The sequence below is a fragment of the Frankliniella occidentalis genome, unplaced genomic scaffold, assembly GCF_000697945.3.
Source record: "Frankliniella occidentalis isolate FOCC.00 unplaced genomic scaffold, Focc_3.1 Scaffold340, whole genome shotgun sequence".
Taxonomy (NCBI): Eukaryota; Metazoa; Arthropoda; class Insecta; order Thysanoptera; family Thripidae; genus Frankliniella; species Frankliniella occidentalis.
Genome location: NW_026267463.1, coordinates 283,097 through 296,276, shown reverse-complemented (window position 1 = coordinate 296,276; position 13,180 = coordinate 283,097). Strand labels below are relative to the sequence as shown.

General features: G+C 45.4%; 1 protein-coding gene across 1 annotated transcript in view; it reads right to left on the bottom strand.

Moving 5' to 3' along the window:
• Positions 1 to 776: 776 nt before the first annotated feature.
• Positions 777 to 13,180, bottom strand: part of LOC113209565 (glutamate receptor ionotropic, NMDA 2B) — a 257,791-nt gene continuing 245,387 nt past the window's right edge. The window contains 10 exon segments of the mRNA XM_052274136.1: positions 777 to 4,323; positions 4,396 to 4,488; positions 4,703 to 4,893; positions 9,165 to 9,400; positions 9,479 to 9,660; positions 10,667 to 10,827; positions 11,085 to 11,208; positions 11,332 to 11,444; positions 12,402 to 12,511; positions 12,647 to 12,830. Coding sequence (XP_052130096.1) covers positions 4,281 to 4,323; positions 4,396 to 4,488; positions 4,703 to 4,893; positions 9,165 to 9,400; positions 9,479 to 9,660; positions 10,667 to 10,827; positions 11,085 to 11,208; positions 11,332 to 11,444; positions 12,402 to 12,511; positions 12,647 to 12,830 — 1,437 coding nt within the window. The 3' untranslated portion in view covers positions 777 to 4,280.

Sequence of the window (13,180 nt, the reverse complement as noted above, 5' to 3'; positions counted from 1 at the left end):
TGGGGTTGGGTTTTTATTCTTACGTATTGCTTTGACAGGGCTGCTCTTCAGAGACGAGAAAAGGGAGGAAGGAGTGAGTCCGAAGTGCTGTGAGATACGCTGCTGGATTTATGTGTGGTCAATTCGGGCGTTGCAATCAACACAGTGAAAGACACTGACGGCATTGTGCAAGTACTCTTTGTCCAAACAGAAATGAGAGAGAATGTGCGGAAGTATGGTGTGATGGGGCATCTAGACCAACATAGAAAATTGATGAAAATGGTATGCCTGTGGCAATATTAATGGTAAGGCATGGTGCGGGACTTGGGAGAGTTGCTGGATTAGCATATGCGAGCAATGACGAGAAAGTTACAGTCGCCTCTTTTTTAGAAGCTCTCAAGGAATCAATTAGCGAAGAAATAGACACCAAATTTGGATATTTGTCATAGACAAGGACTATTCAAAAGGCTAGTGCCATCAGTAAAATTTTCCCCAAAGCTTCAATCCAGCCATGTGACTTTTATGTTGAAAACACTTTCAACAGTGCTGGCAGCAAAGAAAACAAAGAGGTCAAAATTATATTCAAAAATTTAAGGTTTTGTTCTGAAGAGGAGACGTTTGAAAACCTTTGTGATCAACTACAGAATGTAGCATCCAAAAATGTTGACTCCTGCGCATTCTTCATGGACTTCCCAACGTTAGTTTGACTCATGCTGTTTGTTTTCGAACATATCCCGCGCATGGTTACTTAAATGGGACGCCAACCACGGTCGCAGTCGAATAAGAGCACCGAGAAAGATCACAACCACAATCTTTTTATTTGCTGTACATTTTAAATTGTTATAAACAATGCTTTCGAAGAGCACAGTTGTGTAACTTTAAGGTATGGACTTCACTACAGGACACCTTTCTTTTAAATATGTGTTTTTTAGCAACTTATCAAACAGTTTGTCTAGACCAGCCAAACAGTGATAAAATTTGTTAGTTAACATGCAAATCTTTTATTTGTCGATTTATTATTTAGTTATAGTTTTACTTAAGCATAGTATTTAAATTTCTAACGTTTAACTCTAATTATTAGTTTAGTTTTAATATGTTAACTGTTCTGTAACAATTTTTTTATTTGCAGTTTTTTCAGATTCTTGATTTAGTTGCGGGGGATTGATACGTGTGTTTCTTTTCACATTTCAAATGAGGCCGTTAAAATAGAATGTCAACAATTCTGCATTCTGAAGTTTTATATTTTAATTTTCAACCCTAAAAACGCTCAAGGACAAATATCACATACCACATGGCTAATAGAATGACTGCATTGCTATATCTAGTTCAACAAGTGTTCTTTTTACGATGTGGGTGAGTAGGAAAGCGGGGGAAGCGTGGAGGGGTTGTCGACCTCCGCTGCATCTCCGCTCTCTCGTCTGCCTCGGATGCACATCCTCTCCCTCCTACTCACCCACCTCACGCCAGCGTGAAGACGACCACTTCTAAACTGGGCATAGTACATAAAAATGTTTTAAATTCTGAGCAAATGCTGTCAAAAATTTCTATCAAGTAGATTTAAGATATTAATCCGAAACATTGTTCTCAATGTTCTGCCTCATCCAATTCCTTGAGAAAGAAAACAAATGTTTAAACTGAGCTCTGCCGTATAAGCTACACACTCTGTTGTAATCTCATTATTTCGTAGAAATATATTTTGTTTTTACAATTTTGGCACATAATCAATAAACAAATTTGTAATCAACAGAACAATCACTGTTTGGCTTTGATGGTCAAGTAAGCAGTTACAGAAGCATTTTCCTATGGGAAAATTATTAACAACAGGAATAACAATAACAATTTATAACACTTGCCACATCAACTATGCTTAGCACAATTTGGTTCAATGATTGTTAACATTGTAGGTTTTTCTTCTGCTTTACCTCCATCCTCCCATGAAAACTCTAATGGTGCTCCCAGCCAAGATTGCTTTTGCCGGGTAGTTTTTAAAACTTCTTGGGGGATTGACATTTACAAACTTGAAACCGTCATAATTCCAAAGGTGAAGAACAAGCATTCATTTAGTAGTACCGACATCGTCGTACTGTTTTTTTTTCGTTCATGAAGTTAAATCCTACTCAGAGGCATTTCAATTTGAATGAATATAGTAATTGAGCATGAACACATTCGAACACTATTGTTCTCGACCAACGTAGCAAACCCTCAAAAGTCTTATGAAATAGTTTATACGTCCATTTGCCTTGAGAAACAGTTGGTCTTATACGTAACTTTACATTCAAACAATTCTGCATATTTACAGTGAGTCTCTTATAAGTTCCTGCACGTTCTTGTAATTTGAATTACAGAGATGCTAACAGTTAGAGAGGGCAAAATGAAATAGAAAACGTTCCAATGATTCATTATTTTACTTGGCCAAAAAAGAAATTATTGATGGTGATGATATGGTCAATCACGTTATTGATTGTAATTCACATCTGCAACTTTTTATAGGCAACCTATTTTATCACTCAGACAGACCGCTACACAGGAAAAACAAACGTGACGTGCATCACGTTTCGTGATGCACTCTCCTCAGAAGAGAACGTTTCTTGATGCACTGCACTCCATGCAAAAGGATAGGGGCATCACAGGGAGAGTGGATCAGGAAACGTTCTCCCTGGAGAGTGCATCAAGAAACGTGACGCACGTTACGTTTGTTTTGCCAGTGTACTATTAATGTTACCTTTAAACATGTTCTATCCAACCAGCCAGAATAATGCATGACGTGGGATTCTCTTGCAGACCATTTTAATACTATTATTGGAATTCTGCAGACAAATGGATGTCCAAACCATACTGACACGGGCATCATATGCCGATCAACCTTGGTGCAGACTGTTCGGTGTCTGTTAAAAAAATATATTCGTGTTAATCAGTCACCAGCCCAACATAAATTCTATCCTTAAATCAAGAATATACTCTGCTTTGGACGAATAACACAATAAATTGCAATTACACATATAATACTAAAATTGAAAGCACACCTGATCTCCCTCCTTATTACCCTTGATTTTCAATAATACCAAGCAACAGGACATAATTAAACTTTTACTGTAATGTTTGTTTCTCTGATCGCCCTGAGTACTTTAGACACAACGCTTTTCACAAAAATATCGCATCTCAGTAAACAAAAAAATACATGTGTAAGGGGCAGAATAAACAGAAAGTAATGAAAATATTTCAGTCCCAGTAAGCCGCATATAAACGAGTATAAGAAACAAGACCTTAACTTAAAACCTGTAAGAAAATCACAGGTGAATAGTAGTCTGTTATTAACATACCAGTATACTTGTAGAGACTGGTATAACGACTGAGAAAAAAACTCACAGTTCTCATTCAAGCAGAAATCTACATAAATGCTCAGTCGGGATTGCTGAATAAAAGAACACTCTTTTATTAATAAACTGTTATAATCTAGAGGGCAGTAACAGTATCCATACTTAAATTTAATATCAGCCCGGCATAAAATGATTTCGTCTAAATACTCTTTGGTGTTGTGAGAGACAAAACTAACACTCCAGAGAGTCTCAGCCCGGTGGCATCGGACGCTATATGCTCTAGCATGAACATCAATTATTCTGTTCTAGGCACTCTTTTAGGCAATATACATACAAATAGAGGCACACAAGTATAACTGCAGGTGGCTGAGTGATCAAAAACCCATCGTTTGGGGAAAATGAGCCATAGTGAATTTGGTCTTTTTCCTTAACACTGTAAATTGGTGAAATCATCACTCAGCAATACCCCAGTCAAAATTACTTTTTAATATTTGCACACAACAAGAGAACTAACCCCGTATTCTAGCACATCATTCAGGGAAACGCTCTCATCGTTCTATATCTGTCCCGTTATCACAATATTAAAACACTAATGTTCTGTCAGGTCTTTCTCTCGCGCACTATTTTGAGCAATAACAACAATTTTATTTATATTTATCATGATAGTTATCGGTACTCGAGCGAAATGTTCGAAAAAGGGTACTGTCGCGCTGAGGGCGACGAGAACGAAGGCTGTATGGACGCCACGCCACTACCGCCGCCGCGCCGGCTCCGGCCTAAGTCAGAACCAGCTCTGACGCACGGGGCGGGTGCCTGCTGCGCTGGGGAACGGTGGCCCCCAGGTCAGTAGCGGTTAACCGTCACTGCCACGCCGCAGGAGGACGTGGTGCTGCCGGAGCGCGGCCCCAAGTGGATGGGGGAGTCGGCCGGATACGGCCCAGGATGCGCCCGCTGCACCACGGGTGGCGTCACAGCCCGCGACTATCACAGAACCGTCTCCATCTCTTGCACCTCGCGCTCGTCTGGCCTGTAACGCGGAGGAAACCACCCTCGAATCACAGTAAGCTGACACAATAGGAGGGGCATTCACCCAGCTCACCTGTAGAAGCGCGCGCCGAACTCGTTGTTGAACACGTGGTTCCTCGTCATATCCCGCGACATGAGCACACCTGCGTGCGGGGCGTTAATGTGCCTGCGGCAAGAGAGGAAAGACGTTAGTGTCGATGTAAGAGAAATCAAGTGTGGGTGAGAGGGAGGGGGGGAGTGGGCAGCGCAGATTTATTTGCATGAGGGAGAGGGAAGTTCTCGCAGCAGCGATACCCCACTCTGCCGCAGCGCCAGCAATACCCCATCCGCGGGAGTGGGTATCGCCGGAGGTGCAGGGTAAGCTCTCGGCTCTCACTCACCTTGCGGGTGGCTTAATGCCGTGCGCGTCTAAAGTCCGCTCCAGCTGCAGCACCCTGAGGCGCGTGAGGTCCAGCTCGTGCCGAGTTTTCCATAGGTTGGTGTCGCAGATGGGGTCCTTGCATCGGTGGTGGCGCAGGATGTCCTGCGCTTCGAACACGGCGCCTCGAAAGGTGAGCGATTTGCCCATGCTCTGCAAACGGAGGTGGCCATCAACACATGGAACCAACAACACTGACAGTAGCTCTCCGTCTACAAGCAGGTTTGCTCCGAGTTCTTCGCCATTTTAATCCTGCCAACCGTTGCCAGAATCGAGAAATATCTTTGTTGTCCTATACACTAAAGTAATCTGCTCCTACCCTATGAGCACGTACACTGAAAAATACATTTGTTAGAGAAAACGTGGCCAAACCAAATCAACCAAATCAACTTTATTAAAATATATTGAAAAAATATGTATTGAGGCTCCAATTTTTACGGCTGCAAAGTGACTACAACAAAGTAGACAAAACACGAAGTGAAAGCAATATTCAGACGTGAAACAACTTTTCATCACAAGCATTAATGACCAACCAGACATGCATCACACATTGAAACCTGTAATGGTGGAAGATTCCACTAATTGGTGAAAAGTGAATAAACAAACGGTGAAGACGTGCCATACCACGTGATGGACGCTGTAGCCACAAGTCAATCTAGCAACTCTAAATACCGGGTGTAACTGTGAATACGCTGGTATTGCGGGATTACATACTCAATATGGCCGCAGGGGGCATGGCCCCTTGCGGGTGTAAAGAGTAGGCAAACCCGCAACACTGCATCGCATTCACAGTTACACCCGGTACATGTGCAAACAGACAAGAAGAATGGATGAGACATGTCCCGGATACTCTTCACAAGAATACTGCATGCTCGTCACGGTGATAAAGAGAAAGGGGAAGATGAAAACGAAGAAATGTGCAAGACCGTCAAGCTAGATAGACAAGACTAGATAACACAGAAGAGATATAAGGTGGCATAGTGTAGTGTGTAAGTGAACAAGCGACCATTGTGAAAACAGCTCAATTGTGAAGTGTGAAGAAAACCGGAAGATTGTCCGTAGCACGACCATAATGTACGTTGCGATTGAAAACGGGCAGGCCCGCACTTGCCCGCAATTCCGTAAGACGGAGTTGCTGGCTTCACTTCGCTCCGCAGGCAACACCGTTCGGCAGAGACAAACCGCATAGAAATTTCCGTGAAAAACTTAATACCGCTGTTTCGTCGAACATTCGTCTCCCATGAGATATGAAACAGGAAAAAGTGAAGAGAACACGACGATGAGACGAAATGACAGTCAATGTGCGACAGAGAGGTTGTTTCCGGCTGGTCGCTGATTCATCGCCAACTCATCGCTGATCCATCGCGTAGTTGTCTCCTGCGATGGAAGGGCGACGAAGCATCGCGTTCTTGACGAGCCTCGCTCAAAATCAAAAGATAGGGATGGAGATGGCCGAGTGAGCTGGGTGCTCACACACCAGCCTGACGTCAGGGGTTCACTCCCCGGTAACATCCCAAATTTTTTTCTTTCACCTCTCTCATCTCCAATTGGTCTCTTATTCGTGTCTGCCACGTTTCAGTTTCGTCTCCGTTTCGTTGCTTTCAGGCGCACTGGACGACGAGTACGCGATCGAACAGCGACCAGACAGAGACGAACGTTCGGTCACCAATCGACTGCTATTTCGTCGAAATTTCGTCTTTATGTCGTATAGTTTTCGAACCAATTTCGTTTGTTTTGTCTTTCAAAGGAGATTGTTGTTCGACGAAAAGGCGGTATAAAGTTTTTCACGGGAGTATGTGACTTACCAAAAAGTATGCCAAAAGTGCCAGAAAAGTGTAGCGTCCCATAATCTGCTAGAATTTAAGTATGCTTTATGTATACTTTTCTGAAAGTACACATTAAAGTAACAGTTCAACATACTTTATTTCCATGCGGCAGGCCTGCTTGGCCTGCCGGTAGCGTTTGGCCAGTCTGACGGCACGATCTAGAAAGTCACTCGTCACTCTTTCCTTATCTTAGGCTTTTGGACGGGCCTGCGGCCCCATTGTTCCTTGGGAAAAAAAATGTATCCCCATTTATAAAGCAGGTGGTGGCTGCCAGGATTTGCCCTAGGCGTATCGTTGTCCATCCGACCCTCGAGGTACCGTGAAAATTTCAGATCAGTACCACAACGCCGTCGTCCGCAGACTGACAGGGAAAAAAATGACTTCGTTGTGAAGATCAATTACGTTTGGTAGGCTAAATTCGATACGAGGAATAAAGAATCCGATACCCAAAACTAGGAGTTGGTTGCCACGACCGAACACTTGTACGAATAGAACAAACTCCAGCTTGGTTCTATTCGTACAAGTGTCCGGTCGTGACAACCAACTCCTGCTTGTGAGTATCGGGTTCTCGATTCCAGCTATCGTATTTAGCCTACCAAATAGAACTGATCCCCAGAACAAAGTCATTTTTCTCCGTGGACAGACGGACACGAGAGCGGATTCGTAAGACCGCTCCGGAGCTTTTTCAAAGCAGAAGGGCTGGCTAAAAAGAGAGGAAAGTTAAAAGGGGGATATCAAAATTGGTACATTTAGATAAAGTATTGCTTCATTTACTTCCTCAGAAAGGGTTCAGCGGTGAGCATCCCGGGTCTTAAAACAGATGTGTCGCTTTTACGTTGCCCCAGTATACAAAACGCTGTAAGCGGGTGCATTTGAGTCTTACATGCGTGCACAGTTAAAACCTTACGAAGCAAAATGCCAAATCCTTCGTACCTATGAAGAATTTGGCATTTTTCTTCGTGAGGTCTTAAAAGTGTGCAATGCGAAGTGCAATGCACTGTCTACAGACTAGCTACATCTTTCTTACCTCCCGGGTTGTCACGTAGGTTAGGATGAGTGGGTGTGGGTGAAAGAGTGCTAGTGTTATGTGTGTGGTCAGGTCTGGTAGACTAAGGCCAAACTTTGATCTTACTCTTGTTTTAAGCGCGTGGTCCTGCCCTGGCTTTTTCAATTTGTGATATTTTTCTTATTTATGGTTTAGAAGTAGTGTTTGAGCACTAGAGACAGGTGGTACAAAAAAGTTTCGATACTTATTATGGTTGGAAAGACGGAATTTTAGTCCGGCATTCAGTTTCATCTCGTACTTTAAGATTCATAAATTGTGGTTGACTTTTGAAGTTGGTTGGTAGAAAGGAGAGAAGAAGACAAGGGATGTAGGAGGAGGCACATAAAAGGGATGAGTTAAGAGAGATGTCTGAGACCGAACTGGTAGAGAGACGAAAAGTAAGAAAACAGCTGGAAACAGAGAAAAGACGGAGATTGAGAGATTGGCTGACATAGCAGACAAAAAGATATGGGGGAGGGGCAATCTGAACGTTGTGGTCGCTTTAGAACTGCGAATTGCAGGCTTCTTTGTTGTGTCTGTGAATTTAAAATTGATTTTTTTCATCTCTTAAGAAGCCAAAAAGGCGAAAATTGGCAGTCTTCGGCAAACAAACTGCCGTTATGGGGCAGCCGAAACGGACTGCAAGCAAAAAAGCAATCACGGCGTAAAGAGTGAGGGAAGAAGGAAAAGGAAAGGAGAGGATGGGGAGAAAGGGAGAGAACTGAGAGCCGAGTGGTAAGAGAAAGTTAGAGAACAGACAGATAAGAAGCAAGATAGAAAAGAGAGACATAGATGTCTGCCAAGCGCAGGATGGGGCGGAGCAACTTTTGCCGCAAAAATGTGATGCGAATGAAGAAACCATTAAGACCGAGGATTATGAGGCTACTGGACACAGGCCTGCACGAAGGACAAGGAATGACAGCTCGCTCGGAGAAATACAGGCAGGAAAAGCGCTGAAAATAAACTGGCTAATTCTTTTTACGTTTAACGTTAAGTCTATCTCTACCGTATCGCTTTTATTCATTCTCTTTTTCGTTTAGGCGGAAGTTTGTCCACACTAGCATCTCCTCCAGCGAATCAAATTAGTTTAAGTTTAGTTGTTTGACTCGGTGCATTAGTTGTTATTTTTTTGGACACGATGGACAAACTTTCAGTAGCCGTGATAAAGAGGCCGACGTCTACCACACAGTGGAACGGAGTCTGCACCACGCACGAGGACGCAAAGCAGATCATTAGGGGCCAAGGGCAACAGAAAGGCGGCTGGCACAGAGGGGCACTACGGTCGCAAACAAGAAAAGAACGACAGTCATCGCTGCGCTCAGCTTAATTAATGACTGAACCCTGAAGCTTGATTTTGGGTGATGTGCTTAGGCAGGAGACAATTTGGGCAAGTCACCGCTTGGTCGCGGTTGGGGAATATTTGCAATGTAAATGTGACGGGTGGGGCATCTGATCGCGCTCCGTGAGCAGTGCAGACTCTGCCGACCACGACATAAGAGTAAAGAGAGGAAAGAAGAGTGAAAAAGATTGGAACGAGGTTTTACTTGACTCACGAGACTGAGGAGCGCGCAACAGCCACCCTGGTCCGTTTTGGCACACTTGACGCGGATGTATTTAAAGTAGATGTGCTCGAAGAAGAGCAGGATGGCAGCCAGCAGCACGCCGGACATGAGCAATAGAAAGGCGGACAAGAACTGTTCCAGGGCGAGCGGGTCACTGGTCTTGTGCTCCTGCTTGCCTGGCTTGCAAGTCCCCGTCATCCAGTACCTCCGCAGCCTCTCCAGGTCACCTGCGGCAGTAACAACAGGCTCAGCACTAGTCTGTCCGCAGAGAACACAGCCGCTGCTCAGGATTCTTCGCGTTTTACCGTTCTCTCTGAAGTCCAGGAGTCGTTTGTTGAACATCTGGACATATTTGGAGTTGCGGCTGAAGGCGAGACCGTACCCCGTCTTGGCGTACCACGACCCCACTGTTAAGAGCCGGCAGTCCTCATCCTGGGCAACCAGGTAGTCGAGCACCGTGCCGTCGTAAATGAACGCATCCAGCTCCCTGCGGGGCGAAGGACATTGTTGGCTAAGAAATTGGCAAAATCTATTACTCCAGTGATGATCAAAAAGTTTCGCGTTTGTCTGTCCTCACGATAACTCGAGAACGGGTTCAGCTAGAAAGTTCAAATTTTCAGGGTCACTTTGTTTCATAAGAAGCAAGAACTGTATTGGTTTTGAGCCCTGAAAGTCAGAAATTATTGGCTGAGACCGAGCTATTTAGAAAGCATTGGGAAAATATTGCTAATTTTTAAATTTTTTGCTAACGATTTTCTTAAGGGTAACTCGTCAAAATAGAACAAAAAGGGCAAAACTTTCATCCGTTTGGCTCAATCGCTAACAGTTTAGGCACCAATGGGAGTTTTCGACACGGGAATGACCCCAAAACATTTTAATGTTTTGTTTTTCTCAGATAATTTGTGGTCTCCGGTGTGGTTTACTCGTCAAAAGTAAAACCCTAGGTAGCAAAATTGTGACTTTTGGGGCCAAGGGCCTATTTACGAATGTGCTTTTAGCCCGACTCGGGTGTCAGCGTCGCAGGCCTAGGTAGATGTATGCCAGGCGCGTCGCAGTGTAACAGTGTTTCGTGGGATATCGCGAAGCCTGTTACGCGAGACGTGGTCTAGCGTAAATCTACCTAGTAAGATTAAGAGGAAGATCTTCCTCGTCTCCTCGAGGAGACTCCAGCCTCGGCTCTCGCCAACAGAGCGGTTAGTTGGTAGGGAGTACTGTGGCGCGCGTACCACGGCTGGTAGGAAGTCACTAGGGTACAAAATGTGCGAGCAATTTCGTAGTATTTCCCCTTCCATTACGGTGATTTTGGACCATTTCGCACCATTTCGCAGAACTGATTTTTTGACTATTTCACCATTTTTTCGGGTCTATTCCGCCAGTATTTCTCACTTTTTACTACATATATGGCGGGCAGGTTTGAGACCAATTAAATGAATTCACCCTTGCACCAAAGTGGTTGTTACACTCCCATCCGAGGTCTCCCTTTGGCTGCTCACCCACTGTGCACGGCCGCGATGCCCTCTTGCACGGACGTCCGGTTGTACTTCCTCATGTAGGCGTGCATGTCGGCGAAGTATCGCTTTATGGTGGAGTCCGTGTGCGAGAAAGGTGTGGTGCCGAACTTAAACATTGGCTTATGGCTGTATGGTTTGCTGAGCTGGAAACCACGAGAAAATTTTCAATTTTTTTTCTTTTGCTTTAGAAAGCTTGGATTGTTTTGTTTATGGTAGTTGTTTGCCTCAAAATCTCCGCCAAGAAAAGCTGGCTCTTGTAACAAGAAATGTTCTTGAGGAATCAAGAACAGACCGTCGTGCCAAGACACATTTACCTTGGTACTATGATCTGTTCTTGATTCCGTAAGAACATTTCTTGTCACAAGAACCGTCTTTCCTGGATGCTGAAGTAGTCGCATACCCTCGAATCATCGACTCCAGTAAATTCGTGAAATTCTTCTCTGGTTATCATGAAGGCAGCGAGGTTGGCAGTGTATATAGCGAGGAAGACGACAGCAAACATGGCCCACATATTGGTCATAAACCTACGGAAAAAGAGGCATCACTTATACTTTTCGGGGGGAAACCACACACACAAATTTACCAGCCCTCCGAGAAGGCTGTCAAGGGCCGTTTGTCCAGCCTAACGCGGCTTGCAGTGCACTCACTTGGAAGTGAAGCCACGGGGTGAGTCTACGTGCACCGCGGCCTGGAAGAGCACCGCCCACACCAACCAGTACGTGCGGAACAGCGAGAAGCGATGGTTAGCCGCTGGCGTCACCTGTGACAAAATTGAGGCCGTGGCTTATGATATGGACCTGGTTACGAGCGAAACGAGAGTACTAAAGCGAAACATTACCAAATATTTCCCATAAGTACTAGGTACTATCCTGCTCTAAATCTTAAGTACCATTTTAGGTCGCGAGCAAGAAGCATTTTAGTGCACATCTCTACCAGTGGTGACTCTTAATCTTTTGAGTCACAAATTTTACACATATTTTACCAATCATGCGAGAGATGCAGAAATTTGTTATTTTTAATATGGACGTATGCATTTCAGCCAAGATTTAAAGAAAAATGCATATCTTGAGCAACACATTTCTATTTTAAGAAGTACCTCAAGCGTCTGCGAATTACTACTGATTGACAGCGATTACCAGGTCTGCGTACCTCTGTCTACCTTAGTTGGGCGGGCACCCCCAAGTCATCAGGCGATACATTCGCGATCGTACAAATATTGGGGATGGGAAGGGTGGGTACGCGGCAAGATATCGGTATAATTGTTTGCGCGGCAGCAGGTAGTGGCAGGGTGCACAAGTTTAACGATTCAATTATAAAGTGTTCCAAACGTAATTGGAACACTTTCACAACAGAGTTAGCCAAAGTGGTTCTGACGCCGGGTCACGTGTGGGTGACGTCACTCCCTATCGGGTGGGGCGAGGGGGGCGAAGAGGGTGGGGAGGAGGGTGGGCCTGATCCTCACAGACAGGAAGGACACCCATCCATCAGAATGAGGAGTGGAGAGCTTGCTGGCCCTTGGGGTCTGGCCGTGCGGGGCGTAGAGTCGGGAGGGACCAAATCCTCCTAAATGTTTGGACGGCACGCGGGCCGCAGGCTCCCGCAGGCTCACAATCACCAGCAGAGTCGAGTCATGCGGCTTCGCCACGTGTTTCCTTGCTGCGCAGATTAACCAATTCAATAGCCGAACCCGGACCCCTTGGTCCCGCATGGTGCTCACCTTCATGTCAAACCCAGCGGGGCTCAACCACTCGAACAGGAATATGGTGAAGGTAGCTGCCTGGATGGCCACCACTCCCACCAGCATCCAGGACGCCGTGTCGAAGGGTTCTGCAATAGGGAGAGAGCACGTTAAGAAGGTCGTTAGCTGGTCGTTCGCGCAGGTCGATATACTCCACGAGTGGGGGGGGGGGGGGGGCCCCCCAGAAAAAGGGGGGGGGGGGGGGGGGGGGGGGGGGCACCCACCGAGAAAGGCGGTGGGGGAGATGATGCCGGTGCGTTTGGCGACCGCTATGGCGATGCCTGTCTCCATAAAGGGCACGGTGAAGTCCACCACGCCCTCGCGCTCCGAGTTGATCATGAGTGAGGTCATGACCATGTCGGTCTTGCGGTTAATGAGGTCGGCGATGAGTCCGTTCCACCGGCCGTTCTGAAACAGGAAGGAATAATCCGGTATTTAGAAAAGGGTGCACAATAAACCAGTGCGAGATGGGGATATGTATGCGATGATGTGATCCGCAAATGACAATGAAAATGAAAGCCACGAGAGCCGCCACGTAACCACAGAAACAAAACAAACAAAAGACGAACAAAAACAAAAAATCCGAAAACTCAAAACACAAGCGTAAACGATCTCCGTGTTTGATGCGACACTGCTGATGGAGGTGAGTTCGCCTCTCTCTGTCGACAAGCGAATAGCACAGTAATAAAAACACACAGAAATTGAAAAAAAGCGCTGCCGGACGAAAATTTCCGCAAGCCACAGAGCGCCCCCCCCCA